Raw genomic sequence first — 24783 nt, 5'->3', positions numbered from 1 at the left:
CGCCAGTGAGAGTGCAGCCCTTCATGTTTGTGGCCGCAGATGTCCCAGCCTTGCATCTTCAGCCCAAAGCAGTCAAGAGAACCTGTACCCTGGCCATTTCCCTTCACCCTGCTTGTTTCATTTGGGAACACAATGAGCTGTCAAAATTTCCTGCCCTGTTTCCACAGAATCCTTCCTTTTGCTCTGAAAGGGATTATTTATCTAAAACTGCTAATAGCATAAATTGTCCGAACAATTGTTTAGCTTGATTTTAAGGTGGAGAGCAAAGAGATGTAAAGCTCTGGTGGACTGATGAAAGTTGCCCTCAAAGTCCTCTGTCAAAATGACAAAAAGAAAGTCTGGTATGTTGCCATGAATGGCCCTCACCTCTTGGACATTAAAAACCGTGTGATATGTTGTACCTCTGGTGCAATTCCTATTCTTAGTGTCTCTGTTGAGTGTACTTAGATGTAATTAAAAGTAATAGGGAAGTATGTAAATATTTTCCAAACATGTGAGCCAAGAAAAAATGGAGGAAGAGAGGTGTGGTTGATTTAGCCCGCCATCATTTCCTAACTAATCTTCCTCTAATGATGGAGAGAGAGACTAGGTGGCACCTGGTAAAGTATTTTGAAATAACACATTCATGAGGTAGAGCTACTTGATAACATCTTTGACTCATCAGAAACTTGCCTTCCCTGAGGATAAAGTTAATAATCATAGAATATAAAGATTTTAGTGGCTTTTCCTAAGTGATCAGGGATGCAGATTTATTGTGCGTATAGATTCCTATAGTGCTAGAGACAGCCCAAACTTATATTATCTGTAGAAAATGTAAAATAGCTGATTGGAATCATCAGTAATTTGCCATGACTTCAGGTCCTTGGCTTTGCTAGTTAAGTAAAACTCATTCACATTTCTTACTAATGGCATCATTACCTCCCTTGCTTTCCCTCTCTTTACTGGAATTGCTTGTCTGGATAGTGTACGTAGGTGTCTGAGTTGGCTGGTCTTTAGTTTGATATGAAACATCAGCAACACCATGAGAGGAAGCTGGACTACCAGTAAGAGGCAGGTAGCTGGGCCACAGAGCAGTTGGGGCAGAAAAGGTGACAGTAGTAGTGAACTTTATTTAAAATAGTTTTAGCTGTATGTACCTGCTATCTCTCAGCTTTGTGTTATCATCAAGTATTGCTAGTGCTTTTCTAATTCTTTGTCAAGATCATCAATAAAAAATCTTTAGGACCATTCCCAGTATGAGTTTTCTAAAGATCATGGAGTTCCCAAGAAAAGGTTTCCTTTCAGTGCGCCTTGTTATCGTCTAGTCTTTTCAAACTTCAGTTTTTGTACTCATCTCTTGCCTTCTCTTATATGTTTGACAAAGTCCATATGGTTGAATTGCACTACAGTATTGAATTTTTTCCTCTTGTCCAACAGTTACCTGTTTTGTTTGAGGTAATTAAGTGTGTCGTATGGTTTACTTTTGGTAAGCCCACATTGTGTTTTCTTCCATCTTCCAGTTGTCTACCTACCTTTAGTGTTCTCTTCTCCAAGATCTGGGGTCATACTGTTGAGATCAGAGTTAGGTAATCTTTCGATACATAACTGTGTATGATTTTGTTACTCTCTAGTACTGTGGTACCTCACTTGATCTAATAGATATATTATTTCATGTCAAAAGAGAAAATCAGTCTTTCTGGGTTTACAGTATTATATGTCATGGATTTTTTTTCAGATTTTTGGAGTTTGAATTTCTCTCTTTTTTTGAAAGTGTCTGTTGATTTAATCACAAGTGACATGTTTATCAGTGTGTTAATGCAGGGGACTATTTGCTGCTTCCTGTTAATTCATTGGTGCCTACAGAAAAACAAAAGCCTTGGTCAAGGCATGCTCTGAATTTACACTCGTTCTTAATTTGCTGATGCCTGTATTAGTAACAGGCTCAAGCCTGCCTAATTTTTTTGAGTCTATATAATGTGTACCATATGCTTGCCATTCTTACTCTTTCTGCACACATCGGCCAATCTGATGAGGCTACCTGTGACAGAGAGCAATGCTTTTAAGTCTGGGTGCTGCTTTATGGGCTCTGGCACGTGGGTGCTGGTGAATCTTGCTTTGGTGTTTTACAAAGTCTTCAGCTATTTGCTCCACCCTTCTGTCCTTTAACACGAGGATTGCAGGGAAATATGTTCGTATACCTTCATTGCCACAAGTTGCATGTAATTTTAAACTGCTGATGAAGGTAGATCTATGGCATTATCATACCTTTGTAGTGGAACAGCTGAAGAGTAGGTAGAGGTTTGCACCTGCTGCCTCTGCTATCAGAAGGGGTAAGTGGGGTCAACAACATCTTGAGTTGTTTTGAACTGGTTCCTTAGAGTAAGAGGTTGGCAAGCGGGAGCTGAGAACAAGGAACACATGTTCTGTCTCTGGAAACAAAAATGCTAAGCGAAAGGGTGAGAGAATGTAGATTTGTATTTATAATCAAAAGTGACTGTGTTTGAAATATTCTTAATTTGCATGCACGCTCATATGTCTTTCCTACCTCTGAGGACCCCTAGAAGGCACGGAAGTTTTTCTCAACCTCAAATATTTACCTTAATAATTCTACTTGGCTTTCTTCCCTTAAACATAATTGTAAGCATATTTAAAGCGAACATTAGATAGCAAAAAAATAACAGCATCTAACTAGGTCCTTCTTTTACTCTCCAAGATGTTTTCTTGTTTTTAAAGACAAGCAGTAGAGGCCAGGACTAACAGCCAAATTCTTAAATTATTGTTGTTTAGATGCTATATTTGTATATCAGAGGAAGGACAATTCAAACTAACTAATTCACAATTTCATTGCAAACTTTGAGAGAACTACAGTGAGAGCTGTGTAAGGATGTGCAGAGGATATGCTTTCAACACTGTGGCCTCTGTTTCTGTAGAAGAGGAATTGGTATAATGAAGAACTAGAGTACTCTAATTAGAACCTCTAAAATCTCCGACTTTGTCTTATTTAAGAATTTTTAATATTTTGGTCTTGTTAATTGTCTGTAAAGAAACAATTGCATTGCACTATTTAAAGTTTTGGAAATATAAAAGTTACATCTGCTTCCCACTACTTCCTATTTACTTGGAGAGAGGTTTTGTAACTCTTACTCATCCTGAAGAGCATTTTTCTCCTTAAATTAGTTTTGCCTATTTCATCAATATTACACAGTTTAGGTCAGGAACTAATCGATCTAAATTGCCTAGCAATACTAATTCTTAATATTGTTTTGTCACTTTATCATATTTGAATATATACCCTAAAGCTCTAGAGTAATGCTTATCTAAGAACATCAGGTTTCACTTATATAGAGCAGCTGCAGTGTTTGAGGAGAAGGCTTACATTTTCTGGAATGCTCAAAGAGCAGAAAGTAAAACAAAAACAAACAATCAAGCAAAAAAAACCCCACAGCACCCAACCCACATAACCTTAAAAACAGTCTTCATACTCTTTTGCGGGGACTTTTTCATCACCTAATGATTTTGAGACCAGTCCCACAACTTTGAGGGTCAGTTGGATTGTGAACCTAGCCCAAGGTTGAGACCTTTGTGTGTGATGCCATGACAGTCAGAGTTCAGCTGTTCTTGCCTGGGAAAAAACCAGACCTCTGCACTACTCCTGAAGCAGTGAGAGAGAGTCTGCTTGCTGGGCAAGAAGCTGTTCAACAGGATAATATTGTATCATTTCATCCCAGCCAACAACGAAGGGTTTTTTGTGTCTTTGTTCTGTTAAGAGGATCAGCTATAGTGCTTTACCCAATTACTCAGGGATGCCATGGAAGATGATTTTTGGACCTTAGTTTTCCCACTGGAGGAGTGTAACGTCATCACTTTGTATAAAAAATAGATTTAGATCTAAACAGCAGAGAAAGACAGCTGTCCCTCCTAATGTCTCTGGGGAATTTATGTTTTGCAGGAGATGCACGGGTGAGAGGTCAGACAGGGGTTCTCTCCGAGCGCCGTGGCTCCTACCCATTTATAGACTTCCGTCTTCTTAACAGTAAGTGCAACCCTTTCTTCAGGTCTGTATTTAAATTTAAAAAATCCTAAAAAATCTCTGTTTTAAGTATATGAACCAAAAAGTATCTCATCTCGTACGTATCTGTAGTTCAGCTGTCTTCACACAGTCAGCATTAGTAATTCTATTATTCTCATCCAGCTTTTGGCTGTGAAATGTTTTGATTGTATGAATAGTGTCCATAATGCTCAATCCATCAAGTGTAAATACAGTAGGGCCATGGGGTGTGCTGAGCGGGGGGAGAGGGGTGGTTCAGAATTAAAAAGATAAACCGCTGTGTCCTTTAGCCTCTTAGACAACAGTTGGAACAGATTTATGTGAGTCTGTTATCCGGTCATATAGAATTGGCACAGAAGGGGACCATGTGACAGCGCTGACCAGTGGTTTACAATAACATTAATTTTTCCAACAATTAGAACCCAATCCAAAGCCCCATGGAGTCTTCTCATTGACGTCAATGGATTTTGGGTCAGGCCAGCAGTGAACATCTGTTAAAAATAATCTTAACCTCATTTTGATTGAAGTTATTTTGCCACTGTTGTAAATAAAGAAGGGCAAATCTAAAAAGAAAAAGAATAAATCAAGACCCTGTTGGGTTTTTTTCACCTGATGTTTTCTCTATACTGATGCAAACCCATTAGGCAGTGTGTAAAAAAACATAATAAAATAAAAAAACAGTGACCACTTAGTCTAGGTCCCTGTAGCATTCAACCTGGATGCTGTGTTAACTTCAGTGTTAAGGCACAGGCAGATCTTAATTTATCCTTGTGTACTGCACAGACCCCTCTGTGTAACCTTTGAAAAAAAATGTTATTCACTGTCTTCATCAAAACAGATTGAAACTCACAACAGTTTTAGGGATGACACTTTTAAGCTTCTAGAGATTGTGCTTTTCATTAAAGATTAATTATTAAACCGGAGTTTCGATTCTGTTTTTTGTAACTCCGTGTCTGGGTGCCTGGGGAAGGGAAAGGGAAGAGGGTGGCAGTGAGCAGGGAGGAAGCCCAACAGAGAGTGGGAGGGCTGGCTGGAAGTCAGGAGTAAAGAGGAGCTACTAGAAAGGGGAGAACTTGGGCTCTGATGGAATGCTTTCTTGCATGCTGACAAAGTTACTGCCACCCAGCAAAGTGCTGCTATCAGTAAGACTGATAGAAGGTATTTTCTGGGTCATAAGATCATCAGAGGGTTTGCTATGACTGAGGTAGAAAGACATCAGGGGTAAGATGGGTCTATCATTTTTCCCAGGACAAAGGGAATAACTTACTGGTTAAGCAGAGCTTTGAGGATAATTTAGTCCTGACTCACCATTGAAAAACATGAAGGAAAACCCAGTTTAGGCTAGCTGAAAATAGTACTGGTCATGCCCTTATAGACTTTAGTCACACAAGTGTGACTAAATTAATTATTTCCTTTTTTATTTTGATACATACACATTATTTAAAATTCCATTCATGTGTTCTTTCCTCTCCATGGTTAAAGAAAGCAAAAATTTTCCAGATTTTTTTTCTGGCAATAGCACTTTCACTTTTATCCCCTGTAGATGAATCCTGCCATCTTTCAGATCCTGTCAGCTTCTGGGAAATGCTGGTGCTTTCCATGGGCTGTCTAGGGAGACATCTGTGGTGAGGGATGTACTGGTGAATACTCAATCTTTGATCATGCAAGGAGCAGAGCCCTCCACATAACCCCTCTACCATAACTGCTGACCTTAAAAGCGATACCTCTTTGTGTGTATACCTCTGGTCTGACAGAGGTGGGGCACCTGGAGTTTTATGTTCCTGTGCTCTCTGTCATGGAGACCTCTGACTTACTCTTTTTACTGCTTTTCCATAATCTGAAATCTGTGTAAGGAAAAGCAGTGATCCTGATTTTGGATTTCTCACTGTTTTCAGGTTTTTACGTATTTACCGTTTTCTGTCTAAAGAGTAGTGTTGGCTTAATTTTTCAGTACAAAATGAAGTGAGATTTCTAAACATTTGACTACTGATTTTGTAGATGGCAAGTGCACTGGGCCTGGCTCACTTGGTAAATGTAAAGTAAATGTACAAGTAAATGAAGATGCTCAGTGTCAGAGCATGCAGACATGTTTTGCCAGGAAGTAAACAGGCTTTTATATTATTTGTTCATCTACATCTGTCTGTTAAACCCAGTTCTGCTGTGCATACCATACAAGCAGCAAAAACCATGGTGCTGCACATCCTATCAAAAAGAGACAGATAAAAATGTCACTACTGCAGACTTTTTTTTGAAAAAGTGCCTGACTAATACTTGCAGTAAAATTTTGTCACCATGTTGTATTTGTTTGGGGGCAGCAACTGTATACTGAAAGATGTTAGAGTAACAGAGGGATGAGGCAGAGAATATTTTATGGGAAATATCCTCAGAAATTATAAGCAAATGCAGCATAAATGTTACTCCAGCCTCTCACTAATAAGCTGGGCTTGAATAGTGATTATTCCCTCTATCATCTGATAAACTATTCCAAATAACAGTACCAGCCTTGTTTTAAAGCAAGGGAAAACACTGAAGCTCATTCTTGAACAAAGTTGACATTCATTATGAAAATTGACATTTAAAAAAAAAAATACAGGGCATTGATACTTAATGTCAGACTAAAGGTTACTAAAATGTAACTTCTTTTAGCAAACTTGCAGATTCAGTCAAACTAGAGGATTTTTCCCTTCTATGTCTAATAAGGGTTAACACTCACTAGACCATATCTTTTGTTTTTTTCTGGATTCCTGCAGGAAAGTCACTGTGTAACTTAAGACACCATTAAGTCTTTTTGGATAGAAAAACTTCCTGCTCTCTGAAAATGGGATCTTCTGTAGCCTTAATCAAAGCCAACTGGATTTATGTTGGCTTCTTGCTGTTTGAGCTAATGTCTGTGATGCCATCTACACATGCTTTCAGTGCATCTCTGCAGTATATAGAAAGTCAGTGTTACTGCACCTTGTCTGTGCTAGGCTGTCAGGACCCTGAGGATTTTGCAGGATCCTGTCTGAAGGAGATGCAGGGCTTTAGTGTCTTCCTGTCTTTCCTCTGCCTCATTGTGAGCTTTCCTAGGCATAGTTGCACCAGTGGATTTGAGGACTCTTAAGATGACTCTGGAATACCACACTGAATGTAGAATATCCCTGTGTCACCAAGAACACCTTGGTTCTGTATTGTGAGGAGCAGATGTTTCCCTCATTTTCTAGAGTGAGTCCCTGCAACTTGACCAACCATATACTCATTTGGGTTGATGGTATTGAGCCAGAAGCTTGAGGGGAAGCTGTGCAGCAACTCCTCTCCCACAGGAAAGCTGCAGCAGCTGATGCTTGGTGTCAGCCCTCTGTGAAGACTCCTCAGGAGATAAGCGGACCATCCCTTCTTCCATCCTGCTGTGATATGGCAAGCAAAGCACCTACTCTTGATGGCCACTTATAACCCCCAGTAAAAAATAAGCTCGGCATGACAGACCTGAGGCTTCAAATTCACTAGGATGCTTAATGAACAAGTATCAGACTTTACAAACTTGTAACCTTTTTAAAAGAGAAGAAATTTTGCCCAGCCCTGTGGGTTTATAGGAAAGTAGAGTGAGGGTTTCCTCTTCAAGCAAATAGGGTAGTGGTAGAAGAAGAGACTTAGCATTAGAAAATTACTTTCCAGAAGCAGTAAGGATGGAATAGGCAAGTGTTGGGTGCCTTCTAGCAGCTGAATGCAATGTATAAATGATGTAAAATTGATTCTAAACCAAACCTCACAAATTTTAGGAAAGTTTGACTCTGAACTTGGTGGCTCAAGCTTGTAACTGAAGTTAATGCAGCTTGAAATTAATGATGGCACTTTATTGGCACTTCTGCATTTCTATGAATTAAGTAAACCTTATTGTGTTCACAGTACAGAAAAGGAGTTAAATTGAATATTTGCGGGTAATAACTTAGAATTTGAAACATTTCTACAGTGAAAATTATTCCCATTTTCCTTTTAGCACAGTATAGTTTGGATTTGAGAAATAAAGGAGCATAGCTACAGTAAGCAATAATTTAGTTCTCTAATTCACAAGGTTGCTCAGTGAGTCACTGAACCAGATCCCACCACTGACTAATATGTATTTATTTAAATAGATTTCATTATCTCATGATGGGTTTTGTTAATGATTGTGCTGGTACATTTTTTCATTGTGTTAAGCAAAGGTTTGAGGGAATTCCTTGTGATAAATCTAGTCTTGCAGGTAATCATGCAGCAATAACCAAGAAGACCTCACCCTACTCAATTATGTTAGACATTTTGTTTTATTGCCAGATTCAATTAAGGAGAGTAACAAAATAACATAGTTTAGGGCTGAGATGAGTAACTTAGTATTTACAAATTTGCTTGTCAGGCTTTTAAGTCAGAAGGCAAGGAGATTCTTAAGACTTAAACAGTGATTCACCAGTTCCCATCTTTTTTATGCTAAGCTTTTCTCTGGATTGAATTTTTGCTTGCAAATGACAAAATTATAAGCCTTTAATTGACTACATTTAATTCACTTCTGTATATATTGATCTAGGAAAGTTAACAAGGAAGGGAAAGTATGTAGTATGTGGCCTGCAAAGTGGAGTCTCTGTACCCAAATTGTGACATCCAAAAAGATTTTTGTTTTCTTACACCTTGCACAACAGGAACACAGAGTGGGATCTGAAAATATATATAAAATATCAAAACAAGTCTGTAGAAGCTCCAAAAGCATGTGTCTGTATTACCTAGGATCTTGGTGTTGTCATGCAGGCAGAAGTTGATTCCAAAAGAACCCCACCTGCTTTAAGCTTAGCTTGGCAAATTACTTTAGTACAGATAATATACTTTTAGCACAGGATGGTGATAAATGGTGATATTAATACCATTTAGTCTCTGTCCTTAATTTGATGTCTGAGTCAATCAAAATACTCTATTTTTCAGTTTGTTTGCAAATAAAATGGATTCATCACACACTTTTCAGGCATGTGATGAATTAGGTATTGGAGAAATGAAAAGTGTTGTCAGGATTAGTAAGGGAAGTCACAAAGAAGTCTCCATCTCAGAAAACCAAAGTCTGTGGACATTTGAATCTGTGGTTTCTGCCTGTCTCCAGAAGGGTCCATTGCAAAATTTGCATTCATTTTTGGATTTGGATTTTGAACACTCCAGGGCTTTCAGGTAGGGCCCATCTCCAGGGAAAATAAAACTTAACCACAACCGTCAACCCAAAACTGAGCCATCAAGTAACCCGAACCCAATTGAGTGAGGTTAAAAAGAGTTTGGTTAACTGTCTTGTTTTGTTGCTGTTGGCGAGAAAAAGAAGTGGGAGTGAGAGATGCCTTTTTAGGTATTTCTTAACCAGGTTAAATTAGGACATTAAAAGTCTTGTGAGGAAGTTTCAAGGGCTGATTGGATTACTTGGATCCCAACCCAGCTGGTGGAGATGAGTCCAAAGTTCCAGATGGTTATTAAATTAGAAAGGAAGAGATCATATGAGGTCTGCATTATTTCTACATAATATCTCCCTTAGTTCCTTATGGATAAGCACATCCCTAAGATACTCATCAACATCCTATGACACGTGGGCTTCTTAATCTGGTTAACTTGTGTCTGGTTTGAATGGGAAGAACATTTCCAGAGCTGGTCAGCCTGTGGCCTTGCTATCAGTTACCTGTTCAAGGAAGAGAAATCAGAATTCTTTTAATGTGTTAGCACCAAAATTGTTCTTTCCTACTGACACCATATTAAAAAATTCTTCCTGTCATTGGAATTCAGTTTAGTTCACCCTTTTCATCAAATAATAGCAAAGGTTTTTTTTCTTTGTGGTGGTGTTTGCATTTTTAAGTGTTTTTTGCAAGTGCTGCTATCTGCAAAATTTAATAACAAGGTTCGATTGAAAAGTATATTCTACTTCCTGCCATTCATGCTCCTTGTTTAGTTTTAATTCTACATTTGCAGAAAATGAAACCCAGAATGTAAAACTGATTGATGCACATGCCCTTATATGCTAGTAAAATGCATCAATTCGGGTTATGAATGCTTCAGGAGAACTCATGAGAGCAAAACAAACATAAAACCTAGATGAGCTTCACACACAAACTCTTAGCAAACACTGACCTGATTACACATTTGTAACTTATTTTTTTAGTACAGATTTGGGATTCAGTTAACTGAGAATGTGCCTTTAAAAGTTTCCAAATGACCCATTCTGCTACCCCACCTTCTTTTCCCTGATTAGGAAAGGGAAGGATGTACTGATGATAACACTGAGGATACCTTCCAAGTGACCGGAGGAAAAGAAAGAACAAGGAGAAGGGATCATTAAGATGATAAATGAAAGTTGGGTTTGCTGTTATTACAGGTTATGTTGTTTTTTCTCCAGGGGAGTGAAAAGGAGGAGGGGATGTACCATTTCCTGTTAGAGAAACTATAATCAGCCGTAGAACATTTACAGTTTTCGGAAGAAAAGGTCCTGACTGTGCTACTGTACAAAGATTGAAGTGGCAAAGCCAAGGTTCATATTGTAGTGTTAACAAGTTTGTGAAAAAGAGAACTCAACATGCCATTTCTTAAGAACTTGGAGGAGGCTTAGTAAAAGATGCCAAGATGTTTGTTTACATAAAAATGAGTGATGGCCCAAACAAAGACTGCAAATTGTGAAGAGAAACACATCTAAATTAGTCTGAAATTTGGATTTAATCTATTCCTCTTTCTGTTTTTATGGCAAATACTCTGTTACCTAAGTGGTCTTTGAAACCCTAATTTCTCCAGAACTTGGTGTAATAGGATTATTTGGTATATAAATTGGATTATCAGCATAATTCTTAAATTCTGTGTTCTCTTTGAAACAGTATCAAAAAGAATATATTTTGGGATGGGGAGGAGACTGCATGACTAGTGTTCCTCAAGATGCCAGCAATTGTGCAGGAACTTTAGGATTTGGAAACGGAGCTGTTACAAGCCACCATTACTTCAAGTGAGGTGCAAAGGAGGGGAAGCTCCAAAGCAAGGTGACCTAGAAAGTTGGTGTCTCAGAACCTCTCACACTAGCCAAAGAAACACACAAGTACCTCCTCTGTAGAGAGGGCTCTGCATTGGTTTTGTGCACTTGTGCACAAATCTGGTTGATTAATGGAATTTTTACTCGAAGCAGAAAAGTTTAAAGTTCTTTTGTTATACTTCTAATTTTCTGCTTTTCTCTGCTGTGTTCAGAATCCCGCTCTCACAGCTTCTGCCTAGCTGAAAAAATGTTTACCCCTTTAAAGTGAAAAAATAAAGTTGCAACGCATATGAATAATGGCAGCTAATGGAGAGCACTTGACCTCTAAAATTGAATTTTATCAGAAGTCAAGGAACTTGACTTGAATATTTTAAACATTATAGAAGCAAGTAAAAACAAAGTGTCTATAACACAACTTCTTTGGATTTCCATATAGTTTGTGAAGTGTCATGAGGATTTCTACAGTTACAAAGATTTCAGCACAACACTTGTTTATCTGTAGATATGATACAGTGCAAGGTGTTCATCTCTGTCTTCTTAGTTGCAGTGACCAGTGTATATTCAGATGATAAAATTGACAAAATCTTAATATTTTTGAATCAAACCTGTTTGTTGGTTTCTTACACCAGCCACAGATGACTGAGAAGTACAGCTGGGATATTCACCTGAGCTTCTTGGTCCTTCTGCACCAGACTGAAAGCTTTTAAGTACAGTCCTTCCACATAGGTTTCTGGTGCTTTGTGCATTTTCTCAGGCCTTTCTTCAAAACTGCAGTGTTTTCTTTCTGAATCTCTTTGGACTATGAGGTGAAACGTGTCAGGAAGGCCTAGACAGTGCAGAGAGAAGAAGTTTTCTGTTCTTCTAGTTTGCCAGTGCTTTCTCCAGAATTCAAATTTAAAATATTAAGTTTGTCATTAATTTTTAGATTACCTCGGTAAGGTACCTGTGTACAGCTACCCCTAGTAATGCTGCTGTTGTCTTTTGGATAGTATGATAAATCCATAATGTTAAAAAGATATTAGGAAGGCACAACAACTCTTCCATCAGTGCTAAGCACTCTTCTTTATAAGAAAAATTCATCAACCGAGCATGCAATGAATATGCCAAACAAGACTTCAGTACAGGTGATCTAAATGAATGGCATGGTTTTACATACAAAAACCCCAGACAAACACCAATTATTCCTCCTAAGTCAATTACACATCCCTTGGGCTCTTAAAGGAAAGCTGTCTTACCAGCTGTCAAGCCAGGAACCAATGCAGAAAATTACCTCCATAATGTGTAGGACCAGAGACAAACTGTTTCCCAGAGTTCTCACTGTTTGCAAACTGTCTGGACCTTAAATTGCAAGACTCATCCTCTCACCTTATCTTCCAGGTATTTTCAGCACTTTTCTGCCAATCCTGCCTGACTCTTCAGGCTGTGCATGGAATACCTTTGCATCCTGGGAAAAGGTATTATAAATTGTATGAGTCAAAGGCAGCTTCTTGAGGACCTGATTTATTCTGCATCCTTTTGAAAAGAAGAGAAAAAAACACTTTCTGAATCAGTTCGCTTTTGAAAATTAACAAACCTTTTGTTGTCCACTCATATTGTACACTGAGATGCAATAAAGTAAAAAAAGGCAATATCGTGAAGTAAAACTCAGAGGTTTTATTTAGATGCATAACCAAGTTTGCTTTGAAAGAACAGTAACAATGTAATGTATATCTGGTGCAGAGTTAACTACATCCTTGTCCAGTTTTGATTTAGGTGATCATTTCTGGATGTTAACTCCATCACTGTTAACATAACGTCTGTCATTTTTATATTCATGCTGCCCATGGGCACGCACTAGCGCATCAGCATGAAAGAAATGTGAAAGAAAACTGGTAGCAGTTCCCAGTGCAGGAAACTTAGTTCCCTGAAATAACAGAGGTTGGTGTGTAGTGAGCTGTAGATCATTTTAAGGCGAGAAGATCTGTGTAACTGGAGGAACTGTGTTAGGAGAGAGAAGGCAGCCACTGATTCCTGTAGCTTATTAACCTCTTGAGGGCCATGTGCAGTATGCAGACATCATCCATGGTCTGCTGCTGTGCGTATACGTGATGTGTCTATCAAATTACCTGAAGAAAAATGCAACCACTTCTGTCGCCTGCTAAAACACATCAGGAGATAGGCTGTGAGCTCAGGCTGCCTGGGCTTTTGAAGGTAGAAGTTGAACTTCGTGAAAAATGCTTGTAGAAACGGTTCTGTAAATGTGTATGTAATTCATACAAGATGTCTGCGTAATTCACACAACAATTTTGTTCAGTATACAAAGAAGAGTTTCTCTAACCCCTGTGCTAGGCAGTAACTCCATAGCATATGAGAATGGGCATCTTTTAAGAGATACAGATAATGGAGGTTTTTTAAGTAAACAAAACATTCAGAAGTTGCCACAACGATTAGAGATAAACACAGTTCTCAAGGGAAGTTTTATGGGTATAAACAAAAGACATTCTTGTTTGTCTTTCACGTTCATTTCAAAATTGCACTTAATTACTAAATCCTTCCCGTGTGAGCTTTGCAACTTGTGTTCTTTAACTAGATACTATAGCCTATGTTTTAGTACCCATAGTTTCATAGTTGAAGTTCAGGGATATCTGCAGTGGTACTTTTGGTTCATTTACTTTGTAATACAATTTAACCTAGGGGCACTGTATGACTCGTATCATAACTTGTCAACATCAAAATTTTATATTTATGATTTAAACTGAAATTTACAGTTGTCAATAAAGTAATATGTCCAGTGTGTTACTGTAAAGTCATTCCTATAAACCCTTAATTTCGTCTTAAAACTGTATTTTGATTTTGTGTCAGCTGGTGAATCCCGTCTGGGGGATTCAGGTGCAACTGCTGAGCTGAGGGCAGAATTTAACTGTTCACTCTTGGCTGTTTTGCCTTTTACTCTTCTTTTTTAATCAGCCTTTTTCTCTCCATTTCATATGATTGTGCTTTTCTTTTTTGTTAGACACTGATTTTGGGAGGAGAAAGAGAAAATGCTGATGAGATTATACTAGTTTGAGGTGTGCTGTGCTCAGAGAGGGGCAGAGTTTTAGTCCAATTTTATGCAAGACACTGTCATAATAAGGTATTACCTGTACATTAATGCAGATGTCAAAGTAATCTATCATGGGTCATAGGAATCATCTGATTAGTCCTGTGATTCAGAGACAAATCGATTATTACTGAAATGACCCAAATGATGTGATTTAAACATGATACTCTTTTAAGTCAACATCCAGAGTTTACATGTGGATAGCCTGGAGTGAGGGATTCAAGCTGTTCTGTCAAGAGCCCAGTTTTGAAAATACATTTGCTACTATTCTTTATTGGTATTATGAACTTCTTCCCTTATGAATGAAAATACAGAGCAACACATTATTGTGGATAATCTTTTTTACATAATACAGTGCTCACCTGAAGCCTCAAGTCATGTTTCAGAGGCACCTGTCTGCTGATGACTACATTTGAATTGAGAGCAATGTGTAACAAGGTTGATGGTTGAATTCAGAAAATATGTTTCATAATAAGAAGTTCTTTGTTTCCACCTGATGTGTCTGTGCTATGGCAAGTATTATTTGTGCTACTGAAATGATCTGGTAATCCAAAGGATAAAACAACCACTTCTTCATAATCCAGCATACAGCTCCTTGTTGGGACTTGGGCCAAACCTCCACCTTCAGATCATCCACAGCAACTATATGTATGAGTTAAAGACAGTTTATGAGAGTGTAGGTGATTATTTCAGTCATCTTTAACTGAAAAAAACCAGATATTAACTTAGATAAAAGTTGGTGGGAGCAACTACTAATTTTCAGTGTACAAAAGTAAAGTTTTTTGGACTTAAGAATTTAAACTTATTACCTGAAAGTAGTGACCATTTGGGGGCAAAGATGGAACTATGAAAGTTAGGAAGTTGAGAAACAGCTAACACAAGTTTAAAAAATGAATTTAATTTAAGAATGCTTTGTTATCCAGGAATTAAACTAAATGCTAGCCATTTCATAGCAGCTCTGTATAAGTAAAAAGAAATACAAAACCAAGTCTACTGGTTCCTCTACGTGTCACTGCCACTGGGTAACTGTTCACACCTACATTAGTCACTCCTTCAATGGGCCATGAAATCGTTCCAGCTTTTAAAATGTGTGAGAGAATTAAGGCAGGTGCTGACACATCATAAATGATAGCCTAACCTTCAGGCTGGTACAGTAGTGGCATTGTTACTGTTTGCATTCTGGAAAACACATGGCTTGTCAAGTTGCAATAAAATTATTTTGTGCTTTTATATTGTTAAAACTCAGTGGGGTCTTTGGACTGCCCATGAGAACCATGAGACTTACTGATGGAAATTATATTGATACTCAGTATGTAAAGATGGGTTTTTTGATGTTACTGGTTTTGTGTCACTCAATAGCTGTTGGATTACTTAATAAGGAAGAAACTTGCTACAGAATGTGCTCGCACATCTGCTGTTGGAGAAATCAAATACTGAACCATTGATGGTCAAAAAAACCCTTAACTACTTCTCTGAAAATCCTTTCAGAATAATAGTAGTTGTAAAAACAGCAGATAAAGTGATATTTTAATTTCACAGTAGAACAAATATTCAGGTTTTTTTCACAAAAGGATATGGAAAAATAGAGAATAGAGAGTCATCTTCAGTTCATGGATATTTTTCATGATCTATTATTTAAGCCTGGAATCCAGTGAATTGCTATGGAGCTTCTTATCTCAAGAAATCATTACTATTCTCTCAAAGGAGTGTTTAATCTTTAGTTTCTTACAGGTTTGTCTTACTGTATTGAATCTCACTACCTTTGACCAGTTGTTGAAGTTTCTGTCCTCCCTTTTTCCAAAACTTATACCAGATTGTCAAAAGGAAAACACCACTACTGTATGTGAGCTTCTGTTAAAAGTTCAGATGAAATTACCTAAATCATTATGAGTTTTAGAAAACCTGCATATTTTTCTTGCTAACAATAAGGTAATTTAATTACTCTAATTAGTGATTTAATCACTGTATAAAAACTGCCTTGGTTTTTGTGTCACATTTAGCCCTATATGAAAATCTCTTAATACAGCATTAGGGAATTAGAATTATCCTGGTACTGAGTGAAAACAACATATTCTGTTGTGTAACCAGAATTGCATGTATTTTCTGAATATACCTGCTTTCCTAATTGCAGAACTAAAATATTTTCTTCATTTATGATTTGCCTTAATATGTAGGAAGGACAGCAGACAATACAATAGGACTGTTAACCTATTCTTGCTTCTTTCTCTCTTTTATATCATTTTCCAAAAGTGAGCACACATTTATGTTTTCAAACTGTATTTTGAGGTCTCTTTTGGTGTCACTTTTTTGGTTTTATACCCAAGATGACCTTATCTACTAGTGCTATGCAATTTGTAATATATTCCAATGACACTTCTGTGAGGTAATGTTATTTTCAATTGTGTAGCTGGGGAACAGGCACAGAAGAGTAGGTGCAACTTTCCTGTACCTAGCTCTGCCTAGTCATTTAGGCTTCCTCTAGTCACCTAGTTAAGGTGATATATCACACCCCCCCCAGCCCGCCCAGTGACTTAGCTTGGATCACGTGGAATTCTGTGGCAGGCGGTGTACTAAACTCAGATCTTCCAAGAGCTACATTAGCACTCTTTTTATTGGAATGTACCTCCTTTCTGAAATAAACAAATATATTATGCTGAAGTACAGTGATTTGAATACTGCTCCTTCATGTGGATCAGCAAGAAGCGTAAACCTTATGATTATTTTATCACTATTTTAAAGGTTTTGATATTTCTCTTATTAAATAATTGATAAAGTCATCCATCATCTTGGTTTTCATGGTTTCTATACTGATTGCTTTCCACAGATACTACACTCTCAGGGGAAATCGGCACCAAGAAAAAAGTGAAAAGACTGTTAAGTTTCCAGAGGTATTTCCATGCATCCAGGTTACTGCGTGGAATTGTACCACAAGCCTCTCTGTACCTACTGGATGAGGACTACCTTGGGCAAGCAAGGGTAAGACAGGTCTCCAGATCTCCATTTCCTTTAATAATATTACAGAAAATGTCAATTTTGTTTCAGTCATCGGATAAACAAATTTATGGGTGATCTTTCTTAAATGACCCACATTACATGCCCATCTCACAGCAAACAGACTGTCCATTCCTCTTTTATGGTTACAGCTTTAAAGGCTCAGGTCTCAAAGCAACAAGAAAATGTCTAAATCTATTCAGCATTTCAGATTCCAACAACCGAAATTATAATCTGGATTTATTAAAGGATGGAAGGATCTCTGGCTAAGTTACTGATTTAAGTAAGTGCAGCCTTGACACGGGATTTAATGCATCCACTTGAAAAAAACCAGATGTCTCTCAGCTGGTATGGAACCCATTAGGCAACCCACAATAGTCCTCCATAATGGCAAAGACTAGGAAACAGGGAACATTCGCTGCAAAGAACTTCACAATGATCAAAATATAATTATATTATTTTGCAGCTCTTATACTCACTTTGAATGGTATTTTCTAATGAAATTTGCACAACTGATGGCATTGGGATTATGTGCCTAGACAATTTCTATTCTCTGCGAGGTGTTGGAAAGTAATGAAGAATTCAGAACGAGTTTGAATATAAACTAAGAGATGGGAGTGAATGCATATTTAATTCACGCATATGCCATTGTAGGTCATACAGCTAGTCCAGACTCAGTCTCTTAACTGAACTGATGTAGCTGTAAAAACACTGTATATGGTGGTAATGATGGATTCTTCTGCATGTCTGAGTGGGCTTCACAGTAGCACTGTAAGTTTACAAAAGCTATTCCTGCTTATTGGTTTGTTTAGCAAATTGTAACTCATATTCACCATGAGAGCTAAGATTTTAATACATTGTATTAAAAACCTAAGAAAATTTACACTGATTTTGGGGACATGAAGGAACAATAAAGAATTTGTGTAGTAAAAGGGAATATTTTCATTATTTTTGGTTTATATTATTCCTTGTCTTGAGCTCCATCTAGAAGACATTTTTAGTATTGAGTTCAAAACCTCCTCAGTTAAAAGTGCAAGTGATATTTTATGCAGTACAGCTACATTTGGTGCCTGATGTTTGATATTTCAAGTACACCTCTATAGCTTTCCTGAATAAAACTTCACAGAATCTCAGAATGTGATGAGTTGGAAGGGACCCACAAAAGGGATCATTGAGTTCAACTCCTGGCCCTGCACAGGACCATCCCCAAGAGTCACACCATGTACATGAGAGTGTCGTCCAAAAGCTTCTTGAACTCTGTCAGGCTTGGTAACTGTGACCACTTCCCTGGGGAGCCTGTTCCAGTGCCCAGCCACCCTCTGGGTGAAGAACCTTTTGATTGATTAACATGGAATAATAATTAAAATCTGCTTTACAGTTTGACACACCAGTCATTTGCCTTTTCATATTTGTTTTTTCCAGCATATGCTATCCAAAGTGGGAATGTGGGATTTTGACATTTTCTTGTTTGACCGCTTGACAAATGGTAAGTAATTTTTTTTAATATCTCTCATATATGACTATTCAAGAAATCCCTAATTAATTATTTGCTAAACATTTCCAGTTTAGGTAACTGAAGATAAATTTGCCATTTTTAACTTCTCTTAAAATCATATCATGGAATTTTATCAGGCTTTTACTGAACTATAGGGTAATGTTTAAAGTGGCCTTTTGTATTAATCTAACCTCCTACATTTGTTGTGGTCACCTCTTCAAGAAGGTATTTCTGTTTCCTTTACCTGGGAAATTGCCAAGCTACTTTAAACATACCTATTAGATACATTGGTCAATAATTCCAGATCGCCATAATCAGTCAATTTCTCTTGAGACAAAAGACCTTTAAGTAAACATACCCTTGCTTCTGTTCAGCAGCAAAAATTAGGAAATTTATTAAGAAAATAAAAATATGTAAAATGTTTTCCCTGAATGCCTGTAACATATGCCTGTGACTTATTTCCTTATCTTTCTTTGCCCCTGCTCAGTAGTTAGGGCCAAATAAGTTTTCATGTCCTTTTTGTTCATATATTTATTTTCTTTCTGGGGTTATTTGAAATAAGGACAGACTCCCTTCAAACATAGTTTATATGTAGTATGGGCTTGGTTTGTCTGGGGTGTTTTTCCTGACTTTTCTGGAAACACTGCTGCTGAATTAAGCAGTGCAAACTTTTTAAAATATTGTGTATACGTATAGTTGATCATGTAATACTAGTTAGGCTCAATTTTGCCAGTGTTCCCAGTATTGGATTGTGGTGGGTTGACCTTGGCTGGACGCCAGCTGCCCACCCAGCCGCTCTGTCACTCCCCAGCTGGACAGGGGAGAGAGTAAGGTGGAAAAAACAACTTGTGAGTTGGGATAAGGCAGTTTATTTAAAGCAAAAAGTAAAGCGGAAGCGAAGCAAAAGATAGCAGGGTTTATTCTCTACTTCCCATCAACAGTGATGGTCGGCCACTCCCGACAAGCAGGGCTTCAGTTTCTCAGCAGGCAGCCATTGGAGACAATGAGTGCCCACCCTCTTGCTCTGTGCTTTAGCTCTTATATCTGAGCTGATGTCATATGGTCTGGAATATCCCTTTGGTCAGTTTGGGTCAGCTGGCCTGCTTGGGTCTCCTCCCAGGATCTTGCCCTCATTTGAGGAAGGAATGTTACAGTGCTGATGCTGTGCTCAGCAGTAGCCAAAACACTGTTGTGTTACCAACACCCTTCTAGCTACCAATGCAAAGCACAGCACTTTGAGGGCTACTGTGGGGAAATGAACTCCAGCTCAGCCAGACCCAATACATGGATTTACAGTAAGGCCAGTGTATCATTACAGTGGGACTTGAGGCTGTAAGTGCTGCAACTCATTTTTCTTGTCTGCGTCATCATTATGAGATGCAACTGTAGCTGAGCTAGGTACATGGGCTAATTACATGTTTGTACAGTCATGCATAAAATAAAAAAATTAATTACAAATTGCTGCTTTTTAGTAATTAATTAATTAATACAGTTTGGCAAACCAAAGTGGCAGAAAAGCCATTCTCCCTTCTTCTATTTCTGGAGGTAGACCTGAATTATGAAGATGATGTCATTCGCAAACAAGCCTGTCATAAGACTTCCAGTTCAAACCACGTCAGTTTACCTTCTTCCAGTTAAAACCACAGTTTGCCTGTGTCATGCTGAAAACGCAAAAGTGACTTCATGGCAGCTAGACACAATAATGGTACTCCATTGGTACAGCTGTGCCATCAACTCTTGATTATATATAGGAGTACCTTATGTAAGTGACTCGTGAGTATATGAGTGTCATCTAAGCTCATATGATACGACCTAAGGTGATAGCATCTGATTAATAGGAAATTACCAAGATTTTTAGTCTTGCTTGTTTTGTAACTCCTGTTACGGGAATCTAAGAATTGTTCCTTTCTGCTTTTAGGAAACAGTCTCGTAACACTGCTTTGTCACCTCTTCAATGTGCATGGACTTATTCACCATTTCCAGTTAGACATGGTTACATTACACAGGTTTTTAGGTAAGTGCTCACCTCAAAGCCATCTTTGAATGAAGTTTGCAGCTTAAGTAGAGCATCAGAGAAGGCACTGGCTTGGTCTGTGTATCTACATAAAAATCATGCTGTTGTTGCAAATATTTCAGTAAAGCATTTCTGTGATATATGTTGGCATACAGTTACAGACCCTCAGGTACTTGGTTCAGTACCTAGTCAATGGAGGGACTTCAAAAGGCTCTGCATTGGGCTGAAGCATCCCAGTATCACAATCGTTCTGGTGATTTCACATAAACTATTCCATGCAGACATATGGCCAAGCTGTAGGCCCACACAGACAGACAAACAGACACTGCAGAACCTAAACGTGCTCAGTACAATTGTGGTGTAGTATAATTATTTTAGTGACTAACAGACCACTGAGACCCAGAGCAGTTAAAAGCTTATGTGCAAAATTTAACAAATTACATCAAGCTGTCTGCACTGAATAGTGTTGATGAAAGCCCCTGCTGCTGTTACTGCCAACACAGATATTAGCCCCATGCTGTCAGTGAACCAAAAGAAGAAATTGGCCAAAATCAATTACTTTTTGCATCATGTTTTGAATGCAGCTGAATGCCAGTTTGTTAGGCTGTCAGGAGGAGTTTCCAAGTCAGGGTCTCTTCTTTAAGAGTGCCTAATTGTTGTTTCTGGAAAGCATTCCTCTGGTATGGAGAGACAAAATATCCCTGCTGTTTCTAATTCCTGTGGGCAGCCATGAAGTGGACACTTGAGTCATTAGAACTAGTGGTACTCAGAGTTCAAAGGATTACCCATTGTACCTCACGATGCTTGTGAAGTTGGAAACAAACAGAAGGCTAGGACTTTCTTTGGCGTTCCCTGTGCTGGCAACGAGTGCCATGGGAAATCTGCCTGTTACCTTTCTGTTTGATTGATTTGATACTGTCTAGGAGAGTGTTTTGGGCAAGATCACATGCAGCTTCCAGTGTTCACATGGTGTTGTCCCAAGACCACCTAGTGGTGCAGGCACTGCTGCAAGGAACAAATGGGTGTGAAGCACACACCTCAATGATTTTCTGTGCAAGTGAAAGCTGAGAGTTAATAGGTTGGTGCTCCTGATCCAGCTGGACCAGTTCCAGCACTGTAAACTAAAGCAAGAAGGACTGGTATTTTAAAATGAACACATAGATGTGACTAAAATCATCACAGGAGATTTTGCTGTGGATACCCCAATGCTTTATCTTTTGATTCTATGCGTGGGGGATGTAGAAATGCCTTTGGCTGTAGTTCATCACTCAAATAACAAATGATGCCAGGATATCAGGGCCTTACTACCTGCTGCTGTAAAATAGGTGGTACTGTCTTAATGGCACACTGCTACCCTATGGCAGCAACCTAAATAATTACACACCGTTGTGGATAAATTTGCCTCTCTTCCTTGTTTATTTTACTCCTGAATGAGAGCCTTCACTAAGGCAAGAAAGAGTTGATTTATGCACCATACCCACTCTATGCCCTCAGGCCTCACAAATCCTTTCATGCATTTTTTCTCTAAAGGTGTCCCAATAAGAGCAGCAATCTAAATAAACTACAGCAATTTGAAGAAAGTCCTTAGACAGCTGACTGCAAAACCTCAGATTGTATTTTAAGTCCAGTTCCCACTTGTGGCCATGGCATTCAGAGACAAAAGGATCTTTGTTTTCTGTTTTGATTCCCAGTTATGGTTCAAGAAGATTACCATAGCCAAAACCCATACCACAATGCTGTCCATGCTGCTGATGTCACACAAGCTATGCACTGCTATCTGAGAGAGCCCAAGGTAATGACAACCTTTCACACTGGTGTTGCTTTCAGATGATTCTCAGATTTTTTTCCCAGGATTGAAATAAAAAGATGTTTTTAGATAGCGAAAAGTGATTGCGTGCTGGAAGTCACCAACAAGTCAGGAGCAGTGTCAGCTACAGATTACAGACATTTTAATCAAGCTACTAGAGTCACTTCTCATCGTGCAGGCAACGTCTCTAAATGCTGTCATATGAGCTCCATCCACCACGACAGTGTGTACCAGCCACCCAGCAGTGGCTGCAGTTCTTCTCCCATGAAACTCAGCAGAAGGCAATGCATGCCTGTGCCTCAGTCACCTCAGGGCATAAGGTCCTCTAATCAGTATTTCAGAATACCAGATTAGGCAGTGCCACACCAGGAAAGGGCAAAACAATCCCTTCAGATGGGTCTGTTGTGCAAGGGTGTCACCTGCAAAAGTAAACAGGAGCATTTGACTGCTGCAGCAAGTCCTCACAGCGTCAGGGTGTGACATTACCTTATGTTACTGGAAGGCACTGTGATAGTGGAGTGCTGAGCCACAGTATAAGAACATGACTAGTCTTTCCTGGCTTGACTTAAATGAAAGGATGTTCTGCTAGAACTAGCAGTTTGTTACACGAGAATATAGTAATGGTGAGGACAGAAGCAGGCCCCAGCTTTCCTGTATTTTCATCTCCTGCAAGATCTGCAAGTCCCTTCTGTCAAGACTTGCAGAGGACAGCCAACATCCAGAACCTGTACCATTACTGCTCTTCAGTTCTCATCTTGGGATGCTTCTTTCATCTCACAGACCTGTACTCTGTACAGACTCATCAGGCTGGTAATAGCTGCTTCACTGTCAGAAACAGAAAATGCTAAGACTTCCTTTCATTTCCTTTCAATTATAAGAAAATTTGCTTCTAAATGAGGTCTATAGCAGAAAAAAATCTGGACAGGTTTTCAAACTTGGATGTTTGAAATTAGAAAGATAAATTATATTCTCTAACAAAATACTTATAGTTAAACTGAAATAGCTAACAGCCAAGTTTGAAATTTCAAAAGCTGATGAACTCTGCATTTTATAACAGTGCCATGCTAGAAAAATGAAACCTAATCTATTGTTGGCATTACTAAATACTGTGTGAGGCAGAGCTCTCGCCATGGACGCTAGCGTAGCCAACCTGCCAGTATACTTGTTTAATTTTTTAAACTGAATATTTTAGACTATGCTCAAGCACTTCTATTACAACAATCCATATATTGCCATGAATGATAAAAGAGATAAGAAATACAAACTATAATAAAACATGATTATATAGTCTAATATCTTTAAAGATGTTTGTTCAACCGTCACCTTAAAAATGTTCACAAAATTTATTTTGTATTTGACATTTGCATACAAATGCCTATAAAACCAAGCAATGCCAGCTGGTTTGTTTATTTGCCAAAAAAAGAAAAAGTGTTTACTGTTCATGTTGTGATTAATGTGTGTGATGATTCAGCTTGCCAACTTCCTCACCCCATCGGACATCATGCTGGGACTGCTAGCTGCTGCGGCCCATGACGTGGATCACCCAGGGGTCAACCAACCCTTTTTGATTAAAACAAAACACCACCTTGCCAGCCTGTATCAGGTAAAACTGCTCATCAAGCTGCTAGCATGTGAAATGGTGTCAAGGAGAGTTTAAGCAATTTGCAGTGAACTCTAATGCCAAAATCTGGCAGCGGGGGGATGCTGATCAAGTCATCCTGCACTTCAGAGTCTGGACAATTTCAGTGACACCAGGTGTCACTTCTTACAGCAGAGCTGATACTCTTGAGAAAGAAAGTGGAAATGTTGGATTTTTTTGAGGACATTTATCAGTTGCCTGACATTTATCAGATCTGCTGTGTAGATCATCTGGGATGAACTGTGAGGAACTGTGGGTAGGAGATTTAAAATCACAAGAAGACAATTTGTACTTCATCTTCCTTCAGTGACCAAGTAAGCAGCAGGCATGCTCTAAATTGGTGCTGCATTAAAAGAAACTTTTGCTTCATATGGCTGTAGTAAAATCAAATACTTAGTGAACACTGCATTAAAAAAAATAGAGGAAACCAAAGGAAAGTTGTAGACATTTACAGTAATGTTCCTCGAGATATAAAGAAAGAACTTAAAAACAGCCAGTAGGTCACACCACAGGCTGTCTAGACCAGTATCCTGTTTCTAAGAGCAGCGAGTAAAAGATCTCAGAGAGAAAAGTAAGTCTGAGATAAGTACAGAGCTGTCCTTCACTTGGTATACTTACTTCCAGCTTTGGCAAGCAGTAGTAGAAAACTTCTGAAACAAAAATACAGACCCTCTTATTCAATAAATACCTATGAACACATGTTGCCTGATTTTTGTGGTCCCTTTTGAATATATTTGAGGTTTTGA

General features: G+C 38.5%; 1 protein-coding gene across 2 annotated transcripts in view; it reads left to right on the top strand.

The window, feature by feature from the left end:
• PDE7B (phosphodiesterase 7B) overlaps window positions 1–24783 on the top strand; it is a 172688-nt gene that overhangs the window by 130984 nt on the left and 16921 nt on the right. For both annotated transcript variants that reach the window (XM_027746616.2, XM_027746615.2), the window contains 6 exons: window positions 3929–4012; window positions 16916–17067; window positions 18505–18568; window positions 20496–20591; window positions 22283–22383; window positions 23870–24001. In XM_027746616.2, the coding sequence (XP_027602417.1) occupies window positions 3929–4012; window positions 16916–17067; window positions 18505–18568; window positions 20496–20591; window positions 22283–22383; window positions 23870–24001 (629 nt within the window). The remainder of the gene's footprint in view (window positions 1–3928; window positions 4013–16915; window positions 17068–18504; window positions 18569–20495; window positions 20592–22282; window positions 22384–23869; window positions 24002–24783) is intronic.

The sequence above is a fragment of the Pipra filicauda genome, unplaced genomic scaffold (assembly GCF_003945595.2).
Source record: "Pipra filicauda isolate LSUMZ 115617 unplaced genomic scaffold, ASM394559v2 scaffold23_size5868930_pilon, whole genome shotgun sequence".
NCBI classification, from domain to species: domain Eukaryota; kingdom Metazoa; phylum Chordata; class Aves; order Passeriformes; family Pipridae; genus Pipra; species Pipra filicauda.
Note: the sequence above shows the minus strand (reverse complement) of the source record. Positions and strands in the feature narration are given on the sequence as shown.